Source organism: Onychomys torridus, chromosome 5, assembly GCF_903995425.1.
Source record: "Onychomys torridus chromosome 5, mOncTor1.1, whole genome shotgun sequence".
Taxonomy (NCBI): Eukaryota; Metazoa; Chordata; class Mammalia; order Rodentia; family Cricetidae; genus Onychomys; species Onychomys torridus.
Window position 1 is genome coordinate 65,110,283 of NC_050447.1, and position 25,995 is coordinate 65,136,277.

Below are 25,995 nucleotides of genomic sequence, written 5' to 3' on the forward strand. Positions count from 1 at the left end.
TTCCCAGTACCACAAAAGAAAAAACAAAAAGACATACACATTGGTGATACGTAGTTAAAATGACTTCTGAGGCTGCAGATATGGCTCTGAGATTCAGAGTTCTGGCTGCTCTTGCAAAAGTCCTAAGTTTAGTTCCCAGCACTCACACCAGCTCACAACCGTGTGTAAGTCAGTCCCAGGGAACTCAACTGCCTCCTCTGGTTTCTTCAGGCACCTGACATACATGTCATGAACATACATGTATATTCAGGCAAACACTCATACACATAAAATAAAAAAGAATCACTTTGAAAAGGAGTTACAATGGTATCAACCTGCTTGAAGGCATTATTCCTTTTTAGGAAGTTCACAAATCCCCAGAAACTAAAAGGAAGGAGGCTAGGCTCTTTTGTTATTTCCCACGGCCACAGAACTGCTGCCAATGTAGATGCTTACAATGATGTCTAAGATCTAAACAGGCACTCAGGATAACTGGTACTTCATACTAATTTTCTTTGTATGATGCCACACAGTCTTTGTCTTCTAATCCCTCCCAGGTTTTTAGACACACTCTCTTTCGATATGCTTGCAACACACCCTTTTTCTGAGTCTTCACTCATTCTGGAAGCTTCATCCTCCTGAGTAAACCACAAGTCTGGAGAGGTCCTTTGAATTCCATTGCTCATGCCCATCCCACACCTTCCAGATGTTAGGTTAGTGCACGCTACCTCCCTGGATCCCTATCACCTAAATGATACTCCATATATACCCTGGTATCTTCCAGAATCCTCCCTTTCAAAATGTGGCTGGTTCACAGGTTCATGGAGACCCGTGAGCTAGACTTTTGGACATTATTGGACTTCACACTCATGTCCTCACTTATCCATAGTCCTCATACTCAGGTTCAACCTGCCCAACTGAATCATGGAAGTGAAAGAAATATGCAACCCTGTTTATACCCAAGGTGTCCTTCTTGTTAAGTAAGAACTTGTTGCTCATTCATTTTATGCATCAAAGGAGAATCACATCATTAGTTCTTCATAGCACCCAGCTGCTGGCTGGACCCCTGGGAAGGTGATTTCTGTGTGCATTCATCTGCACTGTGCAGTATTCTCCATCACATTATGTGCCAACAAGTGCAGATGGAGACTCAGAGTTGGAGACGTGGTCCATGACTAATTTACCTTGGGAGGCTTAAGAGTGGTACTGCAAGCCATAAAAATATACAAAGTAGAATTTCAGCTGATTATGACAAGCTAATATCTGGAAAAAGCCAAGGGCCTTCCAGAAGTCAAGCTGAGGCTCAACGAGCCTTGGTGATATTTGGCTTTTGATTATCAGTTGTTTTCTGCTTTGAGTTTCTTGTGTGCTGTTGCAGTTTTTCCATCATTGATTGGGCACCATTTCCCCTCTACTAAAGGAATATTTAGATAACCTTGTGCGCTGACAGCTATGCACAGCCAGAACTCCAGTTCAAGCCTCCCTGTAATTATCATCATTGTCAGCATCCGGCCAGGTCCAGTCCCAGATGGAGGAAAGTACCTTATCAGAGATACCTCTGTACTCTCTAAGAACAGACTTAAGCATCCAGACTGTTTGAGGAAGCCTGGCAGATGTGCCAATTAAGCTTAATTACCTCCTTTCCCAACTCCTACCTCTAGTTCCAGATCTCCCTTTAACTAATTACCAGAGGCATCTAGCTGTACACAGGTTGCCTAGTGACTGAGCATACCTTTCCCCACCCTGCAGAAAAAATGGCAGATAGCTTGGACAGATAGGAGCCACAGGAAAAAAGAAGGCAATTTTATTTTCTCCCATTGACCTAGCAACTTATAGATTCTCAACATTTTCTACCAATCATGTTGAAGGTTATAGTTGAGCACGTAAGATCCCTCTTCTTAGGTAGTACCCAAATTTAGCCTTTAGTTAATTCATTTCCCCATAGGTCACTTCCCTTTTGGGTTGCAAATGATAATGGTTATTGCCCCTCTATGTGATTCTTATCACCTCTCTGTTTGACCCTGGAAGCCTGGCTTTGTACCACAAAGGCATTACTGCTTGTAAGTGTATATATACCGGGACTCCCAGGGCACAGGACAGAGAAGAGAAAAGAGAATGGAAGAACTAGATGGGTAAGAACTGGAGAGGAACAAACAGATGGGGAAGAACTAGCTTAAAGGGCTAGAAGAGAGTACTAGAGGAACGAGATGGAAGATGAGGAAGAGCCAGATGGGGAAGAACTAGATGAGGAAGAAACAGATGAAAGAGGAGATGGGAAAGGAGCTGATATGGGAAAGAACTAGATGGATGAGAACCCAGAAGAGGCAGAACTAAGTTGAAGGAATTAAGATCGAACCTAGAGGGGACAGCAGATAAATGCAGAGAGAAATCAGGCAAAAAAAGGAGCTAAAAATGAGAGCAGATTATGAGCTTGTAGAGAGAGAACCAAGACAGAATAATAAAGTATATGGACTAAGGAGATTCGTGTACATAGATTCATTTCCTTTCTTCAAAGATTATCAGCTGGTTGTAGATTCTTCCCGGACTAGAAGGGGACTATCGAGGTGCTGGACCCCCATAATCTCTGATAGAGTGGGCCTGGGGGTATATCTGAGTTCTAACTTTCTTCTTTTAACTTTGTATATTCCAGCCTAGTGACATCACATTCCTGCCCATGACCATAAATATAAAGAATGTGACAATATTGATTTCTTCATTGGATTGCTGAAAGATTAAATGGTGAGGTTGCTATAGAACAATCTTTGTAAATATGCATTACTCTCATTGGTTAATAAAGAGCTGACTGGCCTATAGCTGAGCAGGACGAGATTGGGTGGGAGAGCTAGACTTGGAGGATGCTGGGAAGAAGAAGGTCAGAGACTCATGAATTTCCAGCCAGATGTGGAAGAAGCAGCATGGAAAGTACCTAGATGAGGTAAACGAGCCTTGGGGCAGCACATAGATTAATAGAAATGAGTTGATTCAAGTTATAAGAGCTAGACAAAAGACAAGCCTAAGCTATCAGCCAATCATTTACAATTAATATTAAGTCACTGTGTGGTTATTTGGGAGCAGCTGGTGGGACAGAGCTGACCATCAGTCCCAATGAAAAACACCTGCATGATGTGTGTAAAAGTGATGCTGGGAAGATAGCTCAGTTAATATGTGTTTGGAATTTAAGCATCAGAACTTATGTTGAGACCCACAACACTCAAATAAAAAGTTCAGCACAGCTGCACATGCCTGCAATCCCGGCCAGAGAGATAGGACCAAGAGGGAGGACCATCAAAGCTTGTTGTCCAGCCAGTCCAGTCTAAAAGCAAGTGCCAGCCTCCGTGAGAAATTCGGTCTCAAAAAGAATGAAAAAGAATAGTTGAGGAAGACATTCAGCATCAGCCTCTGGTCTACATAAGGACAAGTACACATATACATGAATACCTGCTTACATATGTGCATACACATTAACACATGCACATACATAAGCACATAAAAAGTACATTTTTAAAAGGTGTGCCTGCTTAGTAAGTACTAATCACTCAGTTTTATGTACTGTACATTTAAAAAACACAAAGTAAATCTAATGCTCCTGTGATAAGCACTGGGAATACATTCTATAGTGGTTAAAATCAAGATGCTCCCCTCCCCCGCAGTCCATGGAGCTCACAGACTGTTCACCTGGAAAGTAACATCAAAAATAATATAACTAGCTCCTGGTAGCTAGATTTTGAACACTCTGGAAAAAAAACTGATACCCTGGAAGCATGAACGGTGCCCATGAATGAAGCACATGCTGTTACACAGGACACCAGAGAAAAGCTTCCCACCTGTTAACTCACACTCCCTAATTTCAAGATGTGAATGACAGACAAAGGATACTGTGCATGTTCTTTATCCTCTGATACTGTCTACCAAATCAATGAGGATGGAAGACAACTATCCAAGCCACCTGGGATGCCAGGGCTGGCACAGAGTGGTGCCGAGTGTCAAGGGAATCCCAACATGAGAAACATCTGTGAAATGATCCATTCATCACTGTAGTTGTTAGAGAGACCCCAGAGCCAGGCCTCGAAATGAATATGAAAGCAACAGATCCAGTCATACAGACTGGAGGGCCAGAGAGATGGCTCAGTTGGTAAGGCGTTCATGGCAGGACTGTGGAGACCTGAGTTCAAATACCCAGAGCTATCCAAAGCTGATGAAGTAGTAAGTAACTGTAACACCAGCATTCCTATGGTGAGGGGTAAGGTGTAGACAAGAGAATCTCCAGAAGCCCAAGGGTCAGCAAGCCTGGCACATGCAGTAGGGGGCAATAAATGACCATTTCTCACACAAAGAAGAAGCGAAGGGCCAGCATTCCAGGTTATGCTTTTATTTCCACTCATGCCCCCTGTTACACTCTTCCTCTCTCCTCTCTCTCTCCCTCTCCCTCTCCCCTTCCCTCCCTCCCTCCCTCTCTCTCTCTCTCTCTCTCTCTCTCTCTCTCTCTCTCTCTCTCTCTCTCTCTCTCACTCACACACACACACACACACACACACACACACACACCAAGATAAAAAAGTTAGCAATAACAACAACAATAATAATAGTTATTGTACAAATTAGAGGGGAAAGCATGGGCTTTGGTCACAGAGAAAATGTATTTTTTGAAAAAACAGTTTACACTTATCTATTTGTGTGAGTGAGTGGGGGTGTAGGGGGTGAGAGGACAGTTCTCAGGAGGCAATTTTCTCCCTCCATGTACGTCTCAGGAATTGAACTCAATTCATAAGGCATTACAGCAAGTTCCTTCACCCACTGAGCCATCTTGTCAGCCCAGAAAAACCTATGTAGCAGCCGCAGTGGCATCACCAATGTCCCCCAGGACAGACATGTTTGCAGATACTCTGGCCTTAGCTGTGCAAGCCAACTAACAAAAGAAAGGCAGGCACCCTGGCCACATCACCTGTCTCCCGCTTCACTGAGTGTTTGGACTGAGGAGCAGAAGTCTTTCTGACCCAATGTCAGAGCCACCTCGCAACATATTCATCTGCAAAACCACATGGGAGACAAAAAGCCAAGTGTGTGCCAGTGGCCAGGAGAGGCCTGTCTCTGTTCTCTAACTGGGGAAGCCCTGGCATCCACATGCACATTTCCACTGCACTAAGAAAAGAACTAGAAAATTCTGGATGCATATAGATTTAGGGACCCCCAGGTACAGACATGTTCCCCTACTGAGAATGCATTTTTTTCTCCAGTTAAACTAACCTCACTGTTTGTGTGGGGAGGGTGTGTATTCATGCACATGTATTCATGTGTGTGCTCACATGTGTGGAGGCCAGCAGCCAGCATCATAATTCTCCATCATTCATTCTCCGCTTTATTTTTTTTTATTTATTTTTTTAGATAGCCTTTTACTGAGCCTAGAGCTCACCAATCCTGCTACATTGTCTTGCCAAAAACCCTTAAAGATATTCCTGTCTCTGCCTCCCTAGTACTGATAGTACGGGCAAGTGTCATCACACCCAGCTTCTCTTACATGGATGCTGGGAATCCAAATCCAGGTCCTCAGTCTTGCATGGCAGGCTCTTTGCTGGCCATCTCCCTAGCTCAATGTTTACAGTTCTTTATAAAGCAATTGTTAGAATAGTTATTTATTAATTAATTTGTATGTGTGCATATGCACACCCACGTGTCATTGTACATGTGTAGAAGTCAGAGGACAACCCTTGGGAGACAAAGGCCGGTCCTCAGGCCTGCATGGCCACTGCCTTCATCCATTGAGCCATCTGTGTAGCCCTTGAGTAATTATTAAATACCAACTACACTCCCAGCCCCATGATAAGAACAGCAAAATTGTTCGAGTCCAAGTTTTGAGAAGCCAACAGCATGGAGAATGATTCATAACAGGATCCAAGTGGACCTGTGACAAATGTCTCATATTGCCAAGCCTGCTGACACAATACAAAAACCTTGTGCTTGGGACAATCGTCTTTTTCTCCAGTTATATGGCAGCGTCTATGAGACTCTACCACGAGCCAGCTGAGCTTGCCACCCAGGGCTGTGGCTCCGAAGAAATCACGGATTGTTAAAATAGGAGTTTGCAAAACACCCAAGGCAGCAAGGGGCTCTGCAAATTGCTCAGACATGTGTTTGGCTGTTCCAGGGTGGTTCTCCTGGAAAGAGGCCATGCTGTTGTTTAGAAGCCAAGAGAAAGAAGCATGCCAGACTGACAGTGACTAGCAAGGAATAGGATTTTAGTGTCCAGAAATGCCAGAAGAAAGGAGAAGAGCGGCAGTCTCACATCAGTCATTCAATTGTTCTTACATAAAGGAAGAAACTCATGCCTACCAGAACGCAGCCTTCTCGATGAAGTCTTACACTAAGAAATAGCATTGGCCTTGCATCCATCTTCACCTCTGTTGGCTGCACACTGTTGATCGCATAATGGTACAATAGTTCCATGGTTTGGTTCGTGGGCTTCAGAGCAGACCTTGAACCAAACCTGAACTTTCCACTTACTAGCCAGGTTATGTACTTGTGAAAACCCTCAGTTTTTCCATCAGTAAAATGGATGGTAGTGAAATGGTTCTAAAGACTAAACACTTCCATATGGCATAATTCACGTAATACACTTAGGATAACAAATATCATGTTCAATATGTGCCCTGTTACATTGTTAAGAGGTCTCCAAGTGTCTGGAGAGACTGTACAGTCTGCAAAGTGCTTACCATGCAAGTATAAGGACCTACATTTCCTCCTCAGCCCCACTGCAAAATCTGCATACAGCAGCATGTGAGTGTGAAACCACCACCAGGAAGCAGAAAGGAGGATCCTGGCTAGCCAGTCTAGGCAACCAGGGAACTCCATGTTCAATGAGAGACCCTGCATCAAACATAATCAGGTGTGGAGTGATCAAGGGGGACACCGAAGCCACCTTCCACCATAGTGCAGATGCACACAAGTGTACATGCACCCACATGAGAGGGCCATACTTAGTTTATGATTAAAGGTGAATTCAGAAGAGCCCTGATTTGTTTTTTTGTTTGTTTGTTTGATTGGTTGCTTGCTCTATATGGTTTGGGCAGGATTTACCTTTACTTTTCTAGAAGTTATTGGGCAAGATTTCTTTCTTTTCACCCCTTTTATTTATTTTTATTTTTTTAGACAGGGTTGTGCTATATAACCCTGGCTGGTCTTAAACTCACAGTCCTCCAGCCTCACACAGCCTAAAGTGCTGAGATTACATGTGGACAACAACCATGCTTATAGATAAGAATATCCTTGACCACCACCTCATCAGAGGTGGAAGACCACGTATCCTAAAACCTCCTAGTCTTGGACTCAGGCTGTGAAGAAGCTCGGGCACCTGAAGATGATCCCTTTGAATAGCTTCAGCCTTTGGGGACAAATGGCCTCAGAGTGAATGGGGTGGTGACAGTAGCCTGGCTGAGCACTTTCCCACTTCAGAACTTCTTAGTACTTTATTGAGGAATAATGTAAAAAGTATACTTCTGAAGTATACTAAAACTACATATTACTCAAAGTGCCCTCGTAGATAATTAACAATACTTATAGTTCAAGACTATGGAGATGAAAATAGAATTTCTTTTTTATGTTGTTTTCTTTTGTGTGTTTGTTTTTCAATAAGCTCCTGTATATCCCTAACAGGCATGGAACCGCTATGTAGTCAAGGATGACCTGAATGGAAGCTCCTCCTGCCTCCACTTCCTGAGTGCTAGGATCACAGGAGTGTACCATGTGTATGCCATGCTGGAGGCTGAACCAGGACTTGAGGAATGCTAAGCTTCAATCTCTCTCTGATCTCTGCCAACAGCTTCTCTTTAATTGTTACTATGGTTACCTCCCTTTTTCATATTCTTAAGGATTTTTTTTCTTATGGATTATCTTACATCCTTTGTTCACTTCCTTAGGACAGGTTATTTCTTATTGATCTGGAAGAGCTCATTGTTTATGGATGATCTTTTTCCTGCATACAGCTTTCTCATCATTTATTGCTTTTGTTTTTAATTTATACCAGAACTTTACATTTTTCTTTTACACGAAATAATTGTTTATTTTCCATTATAGTCATTTTCATCTCTTATTTTTATCCTTAAAGACTTGCCCTTTGCTATAAAACTAGTTAATAATAAACCTATTTTTTCATAGCCTTGAATGTGGCTCACTGATTATCTTTACTTAGCACTTTAGTGCATCTGGAACAGGTTTATTATTATTATTATTATTATTATTATTATTATTATTATATAATGTATATTATATATATATTATAAATCAATATTGTCTTTTTCTAGGAATGAATGCACATTAAGTGCTCAACTACCTTTCTTCACTCTTCACTAGTTTCGAATCCCCTAGGGAATGATGCTGCCCATAGTGGGGAGCCTTCTCACTTCAGTTAACATAATAAAGATCCCCTGAGACATGCCTACTTGGGAACCTCATCCAGATGCTCCCTTCCCAGGCAAGTCTAGATCATGACCAGTTGTCAATGAAAGCTAACATCACATAATCCATAATCCACCAATTCATAAAGAATGAAAAGAAAACCTCTCAGGAAGAATAAGTAAGAAGCCATCATTCTAAAATTACAAAATACTAGTATAAAGGAGAAAGTCACAAAATCAGACACCAATAAATAATCACAATGAAGAAAACACAAGTTAAAATTTACTGCCTTTCAACAGCAACAATAGAAGTCATCCAACAATGGAAATGTCCTCTAATGACCCTTCTGAACTTGGAGTTTGTGGGAACTACTGAATTATTAAGACGTGAATTCTTTGTTCTGTGGAGATGCCAAAGGAACTTCTGTAGCTGAAAATTTCTCCATCCTGCCTGATTCCACCAGGTCCCACATTCCTCCAGCCTGGAAGTTCAGCTGCCGCTTATAAAATAATCACTCAGAAGCTTATATTGATTATAACTGCTTGGCCGTTAGCTCAGGATTATTACTGACTAGCTCTTACACTTAAATTAACCCATAATTCTTACCTTTGTTTAGCCACATGGCTTGGTACCTTTTTTCGGTTCTGCCTTGTCATCTTGCTTCCTCTGTTGCTGACTAGCGACTCTTGACTCTGCCTTCCTCTTCCCAGAATTCCCCTTATCTGCTTATCCTGCCTGGCTACTGGCCAATCAATATACAAAAGCATTATCCCACAGACTTCTGAGGGTTCTATTCCACTGTTCACAATGGAATCCTGACGGGACACAATTTTTGTTAATATGGTACTGTTCTGTTTTGCTTCATTTTGTTCTGTTTCATTTACCTTGTTTTGAACTAGGTGTCACTATGTAGCCCAGACTGTCCTGAAACTTGCTATGTACCACAGGCTAGCCTTGAACTTGTGTTCCTTCTGTCTTAGACTTCTAAGCTTTTGCATTCTAATGTACATCACCGTGGTCAGCTAACAATACAGTTGAGTAGACCCCTCAATGTGTTCCTATTTCACTCATGTTGTCCTCTCTGTCAAGTTCCCTCTAGCCTGTCCTGCTTTCTTAAATCCATAGAATCTACCAATGGCTTTCATGAGTCCGCTTTAGGATGTCCGTAAGTAGGAATAGTTGGGTTGGGCATAACTGAATGTCATTCAAAAGGCTGATCACTGACCTGGTCAAAAGCATGAGCAAACAATGGGCAGGTGGCACTCACTCACCTGCTGGAGTTTCGCTCCCACCATGGAGGCACTGATGTCAAGCACGAAAACCACATTCTTGGGTAAAGGAGGGAGGTCTTTAGGAGCAAAGTAGTGCACAAAGTAACCATTCAGAACCTGGTGGAGAAAGATAAAGCAACCAAAGTGGCATTCAGAAAGGGAAGGAAAATGTTAGAACAGTCTTTGGAACTTCTAGAACACAAAGATGGCATGAGACAATCTAGGGTCACATTCCACACCAACAACAAAATTATCTATAGTCATCGATCCCTCCAAGAGAACTAGTTGTTAATTAATATAATATAGTAGAATCGTTTCTTTTAAACGTATTCATCAGGGACTGGGGATGGAATTCAGTGATAGGAATGCTTGCCCAAGGATGTGTATATCTCTGGGCTCAATCTCAATCTGCATCACTTTGAAAGTAATATAAATGTATACATAGTATAGATACATAGACCATGTCAAACCATCAACTTTATTTCTGCATTTCCTTCTGACCATGCTTCTTGAGAATCCTGCTTCCTTCACTATCTATTTTTACTAATCATCTCACACAGGGAGGTATCAAGGTTGTCTGCATTCATTCTCTGTGCACATCCACATATTTTAATATTCTCACCTTGTCTCTGCAGCAATACAACCTAAAGGGAAATAAGCTACGGAACAATCTCTTTTAATTAAAGTTGAAGAAGTGCTAAAATTCTAACCTCATCTAAAACACCACAGGGAAAATTATATTATAGATTTCATTTGCTGTCCAGGTTACTGAAGCGAAAAATAGGTACCCTTGGCAGCCAGCAAGGGAGCATCACTAGTCTCTCTGAAGACGTATTTTGGGTTTAAATAGTTCTACTGAGAACCAAAAAATATCTTTTAACCTTTAGGTAAGTATTGGAATCCATAAGTGTGAATGGAACAGAAGGGATCATGTTCCACATATGGTGGCACCATGGAAGCCATTACCTGGATGTCACCAATGCTCTGCTCTCTCTTGACATCGTATCGAATGATGAAATCTCCCAAAATTCCATTCTGGGCAATCTTAGCTTGTTGGACCACTGTAGGCTTAAAAAGAACTTGGGCAAAGGTTTCATTTTGGTTGATGACAGTAGAAGGGGGAGGACCCACATCACCTGCAAATAAGATGTAAACACAATAAATAGCTGGAACTAGAAAGGTCTTCCTTGAAAAGATTACCTTTTTGCACAGACACAGGACGTCAGACTTCAATCAATTGTTTAAAGTTCCCCTGGTATCTTCTAAGAACTTCTGTTAATTTCTCGAGAAGAAAGGGTTTATCTGGGCCCATGGTTTGAGAGGATACAGACCATAAAGGAGTAGAAGCTGGTCACATTGCAACCAAGGTCAGAAAGCAGAGAGATGAATGCCCTCCTCAGCCCACTTTCTCCTTTTGTTCAGTCTAGGACCCCATCCCATGGAACACCCATAGTTAGGGCCATCTTTTCCATCTCAATGAACCCAGCTTAGATAATCCTTCACAGATGCAGAGGTTTGTCTCTTGGGTGTCTCTAAGTCCTGTCAGGTTGACAGTATTAACCATCACAGAGAGTCTGAACTTTGACAGATACTGATCCACTTTGTACCAGGTGTGAGATCTTGCATAGGTTACCAAGACATCTATAAAAAACACTGATAGTAGTACCGATGTCATGCTCTTCAAAAGATCCAATGACATGATGTACTTATCACCACGCTGGTTTGTGCTAAGCATCACACCAAGCAATGTTATTATCCACACTTAAGCATTTGCAAAGTAGGAGAAATTCAATATGACATTGTAGACATGTCACACTTGGAATGATACATGACTATCACAATGAAAGAGTCTACTGGTGATGCTGACAGTCATGTTGAGGGAGAGCATCAGAGAGCGGAGAATATATTCTCTATTTTTCACTGTCATAGAGTTCAAAGTCAAATAAATACAACTTGTCCAAAGGAAATTGAAGTAGGGCGAGTGCTCCTTTGGGAGGATAGGTACTAGGTTAGAATGAATACAAAAGAACCATTGAAGGGAAGTGTCCTGTGTGTGATGTACAATGTAGCGATATGGGTGTACTTAGTATAAGTGCACTGATGTGTATGTGTGTATATAAGTCATCAATACTTACATGTAAGTTTTATGCACTTTATTTCCTTTTTTATTTAACCATGGGAGTGGGAGAGTAGAATGAATTGAACAGATTCTCTGAAGCATGGAACACGACAGTGTAGTTTGCCAAGTGAACCCCTCCCTGTTCTTCTCCTTGGAGTAAATGTGCTATAGAGCAACTTCTATGGGGATTAAGGGTATCCAGAGATGGTCCAGAGGGCAGAATTGAGATCAGGGGTAAGGTTACTGGGAAGCACTTGCCACGCCATATCAGTTAAATCGAAGAAAGTTGCTCTGGTGGCACCAGCAGCTGTCACCTCTCACTTCATTAAAAGTGTCCAAGCAAACCCTAGAAGAGTCACCTGCAGTATGCAAAGCAGGCTGCAGTCTTAGAAGAGCACCATCAGCCACACCTTGGAACTTTCTAGAAATGTCAGTTCTCAGGCTCTTCCTGGAAACCCTGAATGAGAAACTCTGGAGGGAACTTTAACAAGTCCTGTAGGTGACGCTGGCTTCTGACAATGGAAAAAAGGGATATGCCTTTCACCCAGACCTCTTACCTTACATACCACCATGCCCTTTGTTGTATGTAAATACATTTATCCCAACATTCTACAATAATCTAACACATTCTCTTTACATTACCAGCATGTACCCGCTTTATCTTGCTCCAAATCTCCTCATAAAAAATGCTTTTATACAAGTTCCTCAACTTAATCCATTCATAACAAAATGAAAGCCCTGGGAATTTAAAGACTATAACTCCTTTCTTCTGATTTATTTGACTGGGCTCTTAGATACAGACCATGGGAAAGGATGTGTATTATTTTTGTTGCCTGTTGACCTTTGGTGTTTGTTCATTCATGATGAAAATTCATGAGTTCATATAAATGCACTTATTTCACACGCCCAAAGAGTGGGTGGATTCTGTTTGGTTCTTCACCAAGAAGCCAAATTCCTAATGCTGGCTTCCACCCACTACGTATCACATGGTAAAGGTGACCCAGCAGGGTTTCTACCACTATGAGGAACAATTAAAGATCAGCATATTTGAAAAACTATTATTTTATAGGAGTGGTCAGGTATACCACGGCATGCATGAGGAGATCAGAGGACAGCTTTCGGGGCTCCATTCTCTCCTTCCCTCGTGGGCTCGAGGGATCAAACTCAGGTTGTCAGGCTTGCATGGCAAGTCCTTTCATACTCTGACCTGACCCACCTGCCCACAACTCTAGAAAATGAAAATGTTCTGGACTAAGAAGATGATACAGCATGAAGGTCTGAGTGCTGATCTCCGGCACCCATGTAAAGAGATGGACATAGAAATGAGGACCTGTAATTCCTGTGCTGAGAGGTGGACATGGGATTCCTGCTCTTCCCTGAACAAGCAATCAAGTCAGTCAGTGAGTTCCAGGTTCACTGAGAAATTCTTTCTTAAAAAACAAAAACAAAAAGGTGTTCAGCAAAAAAATGAGTTGACCTCTGGCCGTCACATGCACAAACACAGGTGCGCATACCTACACACACAAACACAAAAGCAAAGGGAAAATAAAACCCTCTGTCTATTAGAGGAAGGGGAAATCTGATTGTTTTATTAATATAGACTTCCAGCTACTCACCTAAACACCAAAGCAAAATAATACTGTCTACTATTGACTCTTCTTTGTTCTGAACCGGGGCTCAAGCTGCGAACTGCCACACAGAACTTCACAAACCCAGTGAGTTAAGTTCGCAGGGCCCTTCACCATGTTCTAAAGACAGTGACTACTGCAAAGGAAGAGTTTGCAAGCTGACCAGAGGAAGGAAGCAACTGCCATACTTGTCTAATGAGAGGTCTTGTTTATGTTCCTCCTCTTTGATGTCTGCCCAGTTGGTTAAGGGGAAGGAGGGGACGGCGGCAGCTGCCCCAGTTACGGGCACTGTATCTTGTCACTGCCATCCAGAAAATGTACTTGCTGCTCTCTGCACTCACTGACTCCTCTCTGGCTACCAGCCTTCCTGTCAGGCTGTCCTCCTGTGTAAAGCTTTGACTTCAAAAGCAAGAAACGATATTGCCCATGGAAGTCATGTAAGAGCAGAGAGCATCAGCTCTCGAGTTTCACAGACTACATGATTGGCTCAGTGTTTCAGTTCTACACCTGGGAAACTGGAGCACCACCAGCATGCATCTTTGCTGGGACTTAGTGAGATCACATGTGGAAGATGTTGATTGTGGCCCCTGGTATGTAATAGTTGTTCAATACAGAACAGTCCATGTATTCATTAGTTTTTTAGTTACTCTGACAGAATTCGTTAGTTTTCAGTTACTCTGACAAGAATGGCTGACAGCAGCCACTTAGGGCAAGGGAGGCTTTATTTTGGCTCAGTGTGAGGGTACGGTCCATTCCAGCAGGAGGTGAAACTGCTGGTCACATTATATCACATGCTTTCTGCTTTTTCTCCTTTTGATTTTAAGAACTCCAGCCCACTGGATGGTGCTGCTCACATTCAGGCTTGGCCTTTGGTTCTCAGGGGAATGGCTCTGGAAGCCCCTGCACAGACATGCCCAGAGATGCGTCTTGGGTGACTCTAAATCCGGTCAAGCGGATATTGAAGCTTAACCATCACAGTCCTCTCTCTTTTGGAGTCACTTCCTGTACCATGCCCATTACAGAAGACAAATTAAAAGGGAAAAAAAACTATCTTTGGATGACAACTAGTCTCCATCTGGAATCACAGTTTACTCCACAAGATCTTGGGAGAAAATCATTTGGAAAGGTCTTGCATGTCCTTATGTACGTTATTGATCTGGAATTTAAGAGTGTCTATACCAAGAATAATTTTTATAAAGTATATTGGATTTAACTGCTTCCAGAGAGCTCTCAGAAAGGATGAGCTGAATTTTCATATGAATGCATATATAATTTTTTATGAACTGAAGATTCATAATTTTGCTAAAGACATTCATGTTTATAAATGCTATTACATTGTCATCTATTTTTAGGTTTTTTTAAAAGATTTATTTATTTATTATGTATACAAAAGAGGATGCCAGATCTCATTGCAGATGGTTGTGAGCCACCATGTGGGTGCTGGGAATTGAACTTGGGACCTCTGGAAGAGCATTCAGTGCTCCTAACCTCTGAGCCATCTCTCCAGCCCCACATTGTCATCTATTTGATTCTATCTTTTAAAGACAAAACCCACATTTTGTTGGTTATATAATACATTATATATTGTTTTATATATAGAGAAAGCAAGGTTCAGAGGACACAAACTTAGTCTTGGCTTTGTGCTAAACTACAGATGCTAGTCACATAGATATTCTTTTACCACAAATGTTAGGGTAAGGATGCCAATTATTAGGTAAAGTGTCTAAAGGCGAAAATACGTAGGAGCCAACGAACCAAGCTCAAGGACACTGGCTGGAAGCTACCGCCCCAAGACCTGATGAACAGAGGGATTTCCTGGATTCTGTTTCCTGCGGGCTTCAGGTTTGGCTACTGTCAACCCCAAAGCTGCCAATACCTGTGCCTTTTACAAAAGGATTTCCAAACAAACACCGACTGCTCATTTCTCCTGAAAAGAGGCTAGACGGTCTGGGTTTGTTTATAAAAATTCATTACCTGGGATATTCTGTTAAATTTCAGGCAGTCAAAAATACTGAGACTTAGGGAGCATCAACAGTTTGATGATCCCAATAAAGACAAAGGCCACGCAAATCAGCTGACTATTGAAATAAAAATAAAGCAGAGGCAATGAGAAAAAATTGGTTACTTTTTACAAATCTCTCATTAAATAAAGTTTTCTTATTGGGAAGGATTCTTCTCACCTGTTTGATGTGATGATTACTAGTGATTGTCAGCCTCACTGGCTCTAGGGTCACCTAGGAGACACACTTCTGGGCATGTCTGTGAGGACTCATCTACAGTGAGCTAACTGATGTGAAAAGACCCATCCTGAATGTAGGAAGCACCATTCAACGATCTAGAGTCTTAGACTGAATGCAAAGGAAGAAGTGAGCTGAGATCTGCTCTCTGCTTCTGACTGCAAACACAATGTGATAAGCCACTTTACTCTCCTGTCTCCAGGACTGCCCACACAATGACTGGAGCCCCTTGAACCAGAAGCCAGAAGGAGCCCTTCATCTTATGCTGCTTCTTGATTGGTCTGAGCAATTAGAGAAAAGTAACTAATAGAGTAGGTGTGGGGTTTTTCCTTTTGGAGAAAGCATCATATAAGCATGGTAGCATCATACAGCATAGAAGAATAATGAAAATTCACATTTTAGAATTCAAGAGGTCTTTTTTTTTACATAGTTAAGAGGTGTTTGCTCAAACTTCTTAACAAGTTTGCTTTCTTCACTAGTTCTTTAAGTTTCTCCCTCCCTCAAACAATATATTACCAACTCTCAGTTTTCCATATTTGAATGTGAAGAAAGCTCATACATGTTGAACACTTAACAGGAAGGTGATTGGCATATCTATAGATGGCTGGGCAGGTAGACAAAGCAGCCTTCCATGAGCACTGAAGATACTGGTCATGGAAGTGTATGGGCAGACATGGCAGATGATGCTCTGATTTTAGCCACAGCTGTGACTGATGGTTTAATTCACACAATGACATCCATCTCAGACAGAAGAGAATCAAAGAAACAAAGAACCAGAAAATGAGGTCCCACCGGGAGAACGGGCTGTTCCCACTATCTAACTAAAGAGAGAAGGCTGGACTTGGGTCACTCACTCATATCTAAGTATGCTCTCCACAGATGGCCTCAACCAAGTCAGAACAAGGAAGATGGTAACACCGGCTTCCATGCCAGGATGAAGAAGGAAAACAAAACTAACTCTGGAGCCAAATGATTCACACCTGAGTCACTTCTGAGCTAAACAACACTGAAAAACCTCACATAACAATTGCTTGTTTTCCTGGCGAACGTTCAGAGATTTCACCAAGGCCAAACAGGGCTATGCCCTTCCAGCTGCTGAAAGGCAGCCGGATCCAGGGAAGAATGCAGAAGTGGGGACTTTGTGGTGAGTCACAATGCAGCCCTTTAGTAAGGGACACTTGCCGGATTTAGAAAATTAAAATACAGGATGTCCGTTTCCACTTGAATTTTAGACAAATCGTCAATAGCTTTTAGTACGTCCAGAATGTTGCACAGCAATGTCTGTGGTTTACCCCACAAATCAAATATAAGTGGGCATCAAAATTTCACCCAGCGGCCTTAGCAAAGGGAGAGTTAATCTAGAATTTTGTTTTTTGAACCAACGTCATCTAGAACCAAACTGAGTAATTAGTATGTCTGCCGTCTAATCCCTCCATCGTAACAAAAGGAGACACAGACCCAAGACCTGGAAAAACTAAAGCAGTAAACTTTAAAGTTAAAACTTAACAGCTCTTTGTTACAAAGCTGGTTCTTCCTTAATTCATTGAACAAAACTTCCTGAGCATCCATTCCATGCCAGGCACTACCACAGGGGACTACTGAAAATGTAATCTCAAGAGCCCTGAGAGCCAACGATGAAGTCAGTTGTTAAGGCACTAAAGGAAAACGTACATAAAAGTTTAAGATAGGTTTGATTCAGCCCTCCTGAACACAGGACAGTGTACTGGTCCAAGTCAGAGAGCCTAGATCTTGCAACATAGTGAGTCTCTGGTCACCACCTGCTTGTCAAATAGACCTGTCAAAAGCTTCAACTTCCGATGCAAAGGGGAATGAAGCTGTGATTTAGTGGGTCTCTTCTTTCTAATTAAGCTACCCAGTTTGGGGGATTATTGAAGGTCCAAACAGTATAGGAAGCTTTGGGGTGGAGGGATTGAGCTACTTCTATCAGTCAAAATCCTAACATAGCTGATGTCCCTAATTCTGCTGGGAAGCCCAAAGTAGTGACACCCAGTCTTTGCTAAGCATGAGAATGACCATATAGTTTTGAAGATATCTGCCTGCCATCTAAAGGACAGAGAGATTAGCAGGTGCCTGGGGCTGGGGTGGTAGCAGGGTGACTGCACATAGGTATGGATATTTGGAGAGTGATACAAGTATTCTAAAATTAGATTGTGGCGATGGTTGTGCAACTCTGCAAACACTACAATGCAATGAATTGTATCCTTAAAGCGAGTAATAGTTACAGTATGAAATTAAACCACAATTCAAAAAATAAGCTGGCCATGGTAGTACATACCTGTAAAACCAACGCTATGGAGGTTGGTGAAGGAGGATCTTCTCTTTCCTGCCTCTAGTTTGTGGATTGGGATGTGAGCTCTTAGCTATTGGTCCAGCTCTAGGCCTGCCTGTCGCAGCCATGCTCCCTGCCATGCTGACTGTGGACTCTAACCCTCTGGCACTGTGAGCCCCCAATAAATATTTTCTTTTATGAGTTGCCTTGGTCATGGAGTCTCTTTACAGCAATGGAAAAGTAATAGTCCAGATTCAGGAAGCAGAGGAGATGAATGTTGGTGCTCAGACCTTCTCTTTTTCACTCAGTCTCGGACCCCAGCTCATGGGATAGTACTACCCACATTCAGAGTGGATCTTCCCTACTCAGCTCAACTTTTTCTGGAAACATCCTTATAGAGAAACACAGAGGCTGTTTCCAGAGCAATTCTAAATCCAGTCAAGTAGAGAAGAACAATTAATCATTACACAGAGAGAATGGAGCAGAGACCCCTGAACCAATACACATTTGAGATATGTGCCTCAGTGCACATCCGGAAGAGTGTTCACCCCAGCTATGTCCCAGAAAATGCTTCACTTCAAACACAGACATGCGCTGGATAATAATAATGAGGCATGTGACAGACCATGTGCATATATGGCAGTGGTTCTGTAAATACCATGACAAAGCTGAAGAACTCCTATCACTTAGATGGTGTGGTCTTTGATCATTCTAAAAGTATAGTGTCGATCATGACTTACGCTGATGCACACGTACACCACACTACCAGTTGCACAAAAGTAGAGCATGCACAATTATGCATAATATACAACAGACAACTATTACTGGTTCACTTATTATATTGTTCTTTCTATAATTTCTGTACTCCTAGCTGTAAGAGAAAATGTCCACTGTGGTGAACCAGCATCTAACAGTCCAATGAATGAGAGTTCAGCTCTGTTCCACCAGTCACATTAACTGAGGCAGGGGTAAAGATACTGCGTTTAGTCTTTCTTATGCTTCTTTCATTGTGTGTGTGTGTGTGTGTGTGTGTGTGTGTGTGTGTGTGTACCCACATTTATGTATGTGCACTGTGGGTGTGCAGTGCTTCTGGTGGCCACAAGAGGACACTGGACCCCCAGAACTGGAGCTTCAGGTATTTAGGAGTCAGCTGGTTTGGGTGCTGGGAACTGAACCCAGATCCTTAGCAAGAGCAGTCAGTGAGTATACTTGACTGCTGGGGCATCTCTCTGGTCCCTCTTCCTTATATTTGTATAGTTAACAAGAAAGACATTTTAAATTTAAATTAATACTCCCATAGCATATAGTCTTCTATTTAAAGAAAAAGTGGTGTGTACAATGGTTAAGTGTATGAACTTTGGATCAGATCTATACTTAAGAGTTTGTTTCTATTAATAATTAAATATGCAACCTAGTATATATTTCTGCATTTCTGTGTTGTGTAACAGTTTTCTCCAAGATTAAAACATTCCATCCTTCAAGAAGTTCCTTAGGCAGGAAGAGAAACAACTCCAAATAGTTCCAGGAAGTCCCTGAAACTGACCATATTCATTAGGCCCCCTCCTTGCCAGAGTAAGCAGAACCAAGCTGCAAAGAAGACTCAGAAAGGCTGAGTTGCTAAAGAAGACTCCTCCACAAGACCAGCTACCTGGAAGAAGTAAGAACTAGCCAGCTGCCTGGAAGCATTTTAGACCAATTAAGGCATCTGGAAAGGACACTCTCCTACCTGTTGAGCTGCTTGTAGGTTGTACAGTGTGATACAGGTTTCCCAGCATTTGTGAGCTGTCAACAATGCTGGAATGGGCTTCTGTTATGAGATAATCTTTTTGTACATTTGTATATTTGTGAAAATAATCTCTGCCAAGGTACCTTCTGATTGGTTTAATAAAGAGCTGAATAGCCAATAGCTGAACAGGAGAGGATAGTCAGGACTTCTGGGCAGAGATAGGAACTCTGGGAAGAATCTGAGAGGCAGAGAATTCACCAGCAAGATGTGGAGAAAGTCAGACAAATAGTATGGAGGAGAAGTAACAAGTCACATGGCAGAACACAGATTAACATAAACAGGTTAATTTAAGTTATGGGAACAAGCTTAAGATAAGGCCAAACTTTCATTATTAGTAAAAAGTCTCCATGTCATTATTTAGGAGCTGGCAATCCAAAGAAAGTATAACTATAGGCTTCTGTGATACAGCTGTCTTTGAGTCATTTCTGCTCCTGTAAGTGACCCCTCACCCATATTCCTATAAATAACTGTGGTGGTTTGAAAGAAAATGGTCCCCAAAGGGCCATTAATATTAGGAGATATGGCCTTGTTGGAGTAGGTGTAGTCTTGTGGAGAAAGTGTGTCACTGTGGAGGAGGGCTTTGAGGTCTCATATATGCTCAAGCCATACCCAGTGAAACAGTCTACTTCCTGTTGCCTGCATATCAACATGTAGCAACTCCTTCTCTAGCACAATATCTACCTGCAAGCCACCATGCTCCCTGCAATGATAATAGTGGACTAAACCTCTGAAACTGTAAGCCTCCACCTCAATTAAATGTTTTCCTTTATAAGAGTTGCTGGTCAGAGTGTCTATTCACAGCAATAGAAATCCTAACTAAGGCAGTAACCCCAATAAAACTCATTAGCTCACCAATTGAACCTTGGTGATACCTGTACTTTGGGCTATTGTGGGTTCCCTATCTAGGGTGAGTTGATGTGTGTGAGTCGACGTGTGTGTTGCAACACTTCAGGAAAAGTTTTGTCAGACAACATCTGTAAGGCTTGCTTCTTCATAATGAAAACAAGCATGAAAAGATATGGACTAATAACATTGTTATAAAGACTGATTGAGACAACACCATCGGCAGCATGCTCTGCCTAGTAACAAACAAAATGATGCTTAGGCAAGATGCAACCTTCAAAACCAACACAAGTAGAAATCATACTATTAAATAAAAGAAGCCAGACTCAGCCAGATCAATCTACATGTCATTTCTTACATGTAAAATCTAGATTTAAAATCACATATGTATCTAGATGTGTTTATATATGCATTTATGTGTATAAGACATGGAACTGGACAGGGAATCATGAGAAGGAAGAAAGATCCTGACAGAGCCAGAAAATACAGAGAGTAATGGACTATTTGAAGGGAGAAAGGAGAAAGGGAGGCTAGCTTGACAGCTGGAAGGGAGTCCACAAGAATGAGGGAGGGGTGTGAGTGAGGAGAGGGGAGAAAGGAACAAATGGAAGTGAAGTCTAATGACATATGTGTATGAAGATGCCATGATGAATCACATGGCTTTGTGTTCTAACCTAAAAATAAATCAATCATTTTCTAAAAAGATGAAATGGAACCATAGGGCAGAGACTCATCTAGACAAATTGCAGACATCTGATTTCTTAATCACAGATAGATCTATCTGAGAAATCAACACCCAGCCTTGGGCCATGCTCTCTCGGTCCCAGCTCACATTCTGGTGCAAGTCTGACTCCAGTGTGATCTCTACCCTGGATTTATTTTGGAAGCACACAAGGGTGGCCAGACAAAACCACGGCATCCTGTGCTACTCACTGCTGGGTTCACCATTCCCAGGAACAACAACAGCTGAGCTGGAAAGACCAATGGGGAATGTCAGTGAGCAAGTCTGCCCCCTGTATGGGGCTAAAGGACACCCCTGTGAATCGCCATGCTCTGGAAGACAGGGGATCTGCTTTGCTACAAAGAGCTAGGAAAATAATCTTAAAAATAAACAGGTCTGAAGAGATCAATGGCCTGGAAACATTCCCTGGAGATACTAATAAGCTCCAACTACAAACAAGCAGTAATTGTTTGACTGACAATCCTAACTCATACCCTGCCCAAACACACACAAACAGGGGCATGCAACATGTACCCAGCTCTGCAGAGCTTGGGAGGTTCTGGAAATTAGGCAAGCATGCATTTCAGTTGCCTTCAGTACATTCTCAGGATATATTCACTGACCCCATATGTTCATGGGCAGCACACTACACAGATACTTCACTGCTACAAGTCTCCATTGCCTCTGGGAACCTTCTCCCACTGAATACTACTTCTTCAAACAGTGAAAGCCGGAAAAAGTTCCCTCTAAAGTTACTATGAGTGAGATATTAAATTTGACAGCATTCTCCATTCTTTGTTTCTTTGTACATATTTGCTTTTGAAGATGCTGTACTTAGTAGTATATACTGTTTAAAAGACATTAGATTAGATCTGGCAAAGAGACAAAGGTTGATTGGAGACAGATAGACCTCTGAAGGTACTTAATACGTTTTAAGATGTCTAAAGAGAAAGAGTAAATATAAGGAACATAATAGTGATAATAGCTGGAGAGATGGCTCAGTGTTTAAGAGCACTAGCTGTTCTTCCAGAGGTCCTGAGTTCAATTCCCAGCAACTACATGGTGGCTCATAACCATCCGTAATGAGATCAGGCGCCCTCTTCTGGTATACTGGCAGAACACTGTATACAAAATAAATAAATAAATATTTTTTAAAAATGATAATAATAAAACAGGAATTATTAAGCTCTTACTCTTAGCCAAGAGACTTCTGTAGGGCAGTGCTTCAGAGTCACCCTGAGACAGGCTCTGCCCCTGCTGCACAGATGTGGAAGCCCTGTTTTACACCATGGCAACAATTTCCTTCCAGTTTATACCAATCTGCGATCCATGTGACTGCCACCCACAGGACAGGAGGATGAAGGGTCGGATTTCCTGCCATTTCTGAATGTCAGACAGCTTGACGACACTTTGGCTTTCAAAGTCAGATGTGGCTTGCAAGGGTCAAGGTCAGTTTTTGTTGTTAAGATGTGCCTGCTCTGGACTCTCCTAGCAGCCACTGGCACTGAATTCAGAGTCTGCACTTTTACCTGTTCACATCTCATTTACTAGTCCCCTGTTCTCAAGGTCACAGGTGCCTGAAATTTTGTCACTCCGACCCTGATGTGGTGTGTGAATATGGCTGTCTTACTATTTGATTGGGTCTGGCATTCACCTGTACTTGTGTGTCAAGCATGGAGATAGACACAGGTAGGTGTTTAATACAAACTACTATTTGGAATTACTGACGACTGAAAATAGACCACTTGAATCTCTGAATGTGAGAACGAGTGGGTCTCTGTTTCTTGTGCCTTTTCATGGGTCTTTTCTTTCTGGTAGTTTGTTTCATCCAATTCTAATGTGTTAGTTTTTGGTTTTGTCTTATACTATATTTCATAGTATATAGAATCCTTTTTGTTTCCTAATGAGAAACAGAAAAGCAGTGGATCTGGATGGGAAGACAGGTGGGAAGGAGCTAGGAGGAGGAAAAGGAGGAAAAGTCCACAGTCAGGAAAAATTATGTGGGGAAAAATCCATTTTCAATAAAAGAAAAATATATATAATATATAAAAATATATAATATATAATGTATATGAAAGCTTCTACCGCAATAAGTTTCAGTTTTTAATATGTACATATTAAATATACATATATTTATATATACATATACATTCCACCTTAAATACAGGTATATATACCTCCTTAAATCTTTCATAATTATTTCAGCAAGTTAAATGCTGTTTTTTAAAAAAATTGAAGAAAATTCTGAATTTATAGCTTCTAGCAAGTTAAAAATGGCTGTTTAATACCATCTATAGATCAGAACATTTTTTTGTTTCCAGTACTAAGTATTGAGCCTTGGACCTCACTCACACTAGGAAAGTCTGTTTCTCTGAGCTATGTCCTAGCCATCCTCTGACTTTCACTTTAAGAGCTTTACTGTGTTGTCTGGTCTAGCCTGACCTTACTCCCTCATCTTACCATGTTGTCTGGTCTAGCCTGATCTTACTCCCTCATCTTACTATGTTGTCTGGTCTAGCCTGATCTTACTCCCTCATCTTACCATGTTGTCCAGTCTAGCCTAATCTTACTCCCTCACGTCTACTTCAGCCTCCCAAGCAGCTGGAATTCCAGGTGAGTGCTGTCAGGCTGTCTGCAAACACATGTTTCTTTATGTAATCATGGAAAGAATATACCACTGTTGAATACCAAAAAGAAGATTGATAGGACTAGGAGAATAGGCCAATGGCAGAGCTCTTGACTAATGTTTTCAAAGGCTTAGGGTCCAGCTCACTCACCACAAAAAAAAAAAAAAAAAAGATGATTTTTACTAAACATACCCATAACCCTATGCTCTTTTTTTTTTTTTTTTTGGTTTTTCAAGACAGGGTTTCTCTGTGTAGCTTTGCGCCTTTCCTGGAACTTGCTTTGGAGACCAGGCTGGCCTCGAACTCACAGAAATCCACCTGGCTCTGCCTCCCGAGTGCTGGAATTAAAGGCATGTGCCACCACTGCCCAGCTAAAGATTGATTGATTAATTGATTGATTGATTGATTGATTGATTATGTATACAGTGTTCTGCCTGCTAGCCAGAAGAGGGTGCCAGATCTCATTACAGATGGCTGTGAGCCACCATGTGGTTGCTAGGAATTGAACTCAGGACCTTTGGAAGAGCAGCTAGTGCCCTTAACCGCTGAGCCATAGCGCCAGGCCATAACCCTATGCTCTTAAGATGAAATCACTGTTTTATATGACTTTCTAGTCTTCTGCGATGTTCGACATATTTAATATTATCATGTGTGCTGATGTGTTTTGTCTTTTTCCCCATCACGTGCTGAATTACTTCTGATCATTGCTCATTACTTGCTGTGGGATGTTCTGTATGTCAAATGTGTTGCTCTGATTAGTTAAAATAAATAAAGTGCTGATTGGCCAGTAGCCAGGCAGGAAGCATAGGGTAGGCAGGACAAGGAAGAGGAGAAGGCGGGGAAGTGAAGGCTGAGGGGAGACGCTGCCAGCCGCCGCCATGAGAGAAAAGACGTAAGGTACTGGTAAGCCATGAGCCACATGGCAAAGTATAGATTAATAGAAATGGGCTAAATATAAGAGTAAGAGCTAGACAAGGTAGGCCTGAGCTAATGGCCACACAGTTTAAATAATATGAATGTCTGTGTGTTTATTTTATAAGTGGGTTGTTGGACTAATAGGGTTTGGCAGGGGCTGGAGAGAAGCTCTCCAACTACAATTACTAATTGCTTTTCTAATATTAAATATTTAGAAAAATAAGGATGTTTTGTCTGATAAATACAATCAGCTTCCTGGATGTAATATTCTCAATATTCTAGAAATTTTACCTTCAGTCAGTTCCTCAGAGTGGGGTTACAATGTCAAAAAACTTAAATGTTTATTCATCTCTTGGTGGAAGCTGAATGTTTTTTAAAAAATTATTCAAAGCCTTGTCTCTGTTTAGTGACTTTCTTCCAATTTCTATAACACGTGAAGCCTTTGTGGAAGGGATGCCATTTCCTCGGCAGACTTCGTGAAATCCCAGTCCCAGCTTTGAACATCCCCCAGAACCTGAGCACCCTCAGGCATGACTCACCTTCTGCCACCCCACTGCCCTTCTTCCTGCTGTTGTGAAGAGGTAGAACCTCCAAGGCCGCGATGCCCGACCTCTCCAGAACATTCACTTCCACAGTGAGCCTCCCCACCAGCTGCTGGGGGCGCACGCTGATGATATGCTCATATTTCCCCAGCCTTCTCTGCAGAAGCTCTTCATAACTGAGGAGGAAAGCGGCTTTGTCCTTGCTGGGAATCACTAAAGAAGCTTGGAACGTGTCCGTCCCCTTCTCCCTGTTAGGAAGTAAAAATGGACCACAAATAAGCTCAGGGAAGGGGAAGCCTGGATCCTGCCATACTTGCCAAAGAGACTCTTGGGCCGAGCCAGACGAGAGCCCTAAGAAAAGAAAAACGGAAGCTATGGATGTTCTTCAGGGGTAGAGTACTTGCCAATGAGCAGGAAGCCCTAAATTCAATCCAAGTATCATAATAAAGAAAAATATAAAAATTAATTTTAATTTTGGAAGAAGTATAGACCTATACTAGAGGAGGCCACTGTCATGGTTTGATCTGAAGTGCCCATCCCTCACAGGCTCTTGGTCACCAGTCAATGACACTGTATGGGGGATTTGTGAAACCTTTGAGCTTAGCTAGAGAAGTAGGTCATCAATGAAAGGTCCCTGAAGAATAATAGC

The 25,995-nt window shown here is 41.9% G+C and overlaps 1 protein-coding gene across 1 annotated transcript in view; it reads right to left on the reverse strand.

Moving 5' to 3' along the window:
* Itih5 (inter-alpha-trypsin inhibitor heavy chain 5) overlaps positions 1-25,995 on the reverse strand; it is a 93,112-nt gene that overhangs the window by 33,371 nt on the left and 33,746 nt on the right. The window contains exons 5-7 of the mRNA XM_036188600.1: positions 25,344-25,594; positions 10,605-10,774; positions 9,639-9,755 (exon numbers count right to left, since the gene is read on the reverse strand). Coding sequence (XP_036044493.1) covers positions 9,639-9,755; positions 10,605-10,774; positions 25,344-25,594 — 538 coding nt within the window. The remainder of the gene's footprint in view (positions 1-9,638; positions 9,756-10,604; positions 10,775-25,343; positions 25,595-25,995) is intronic.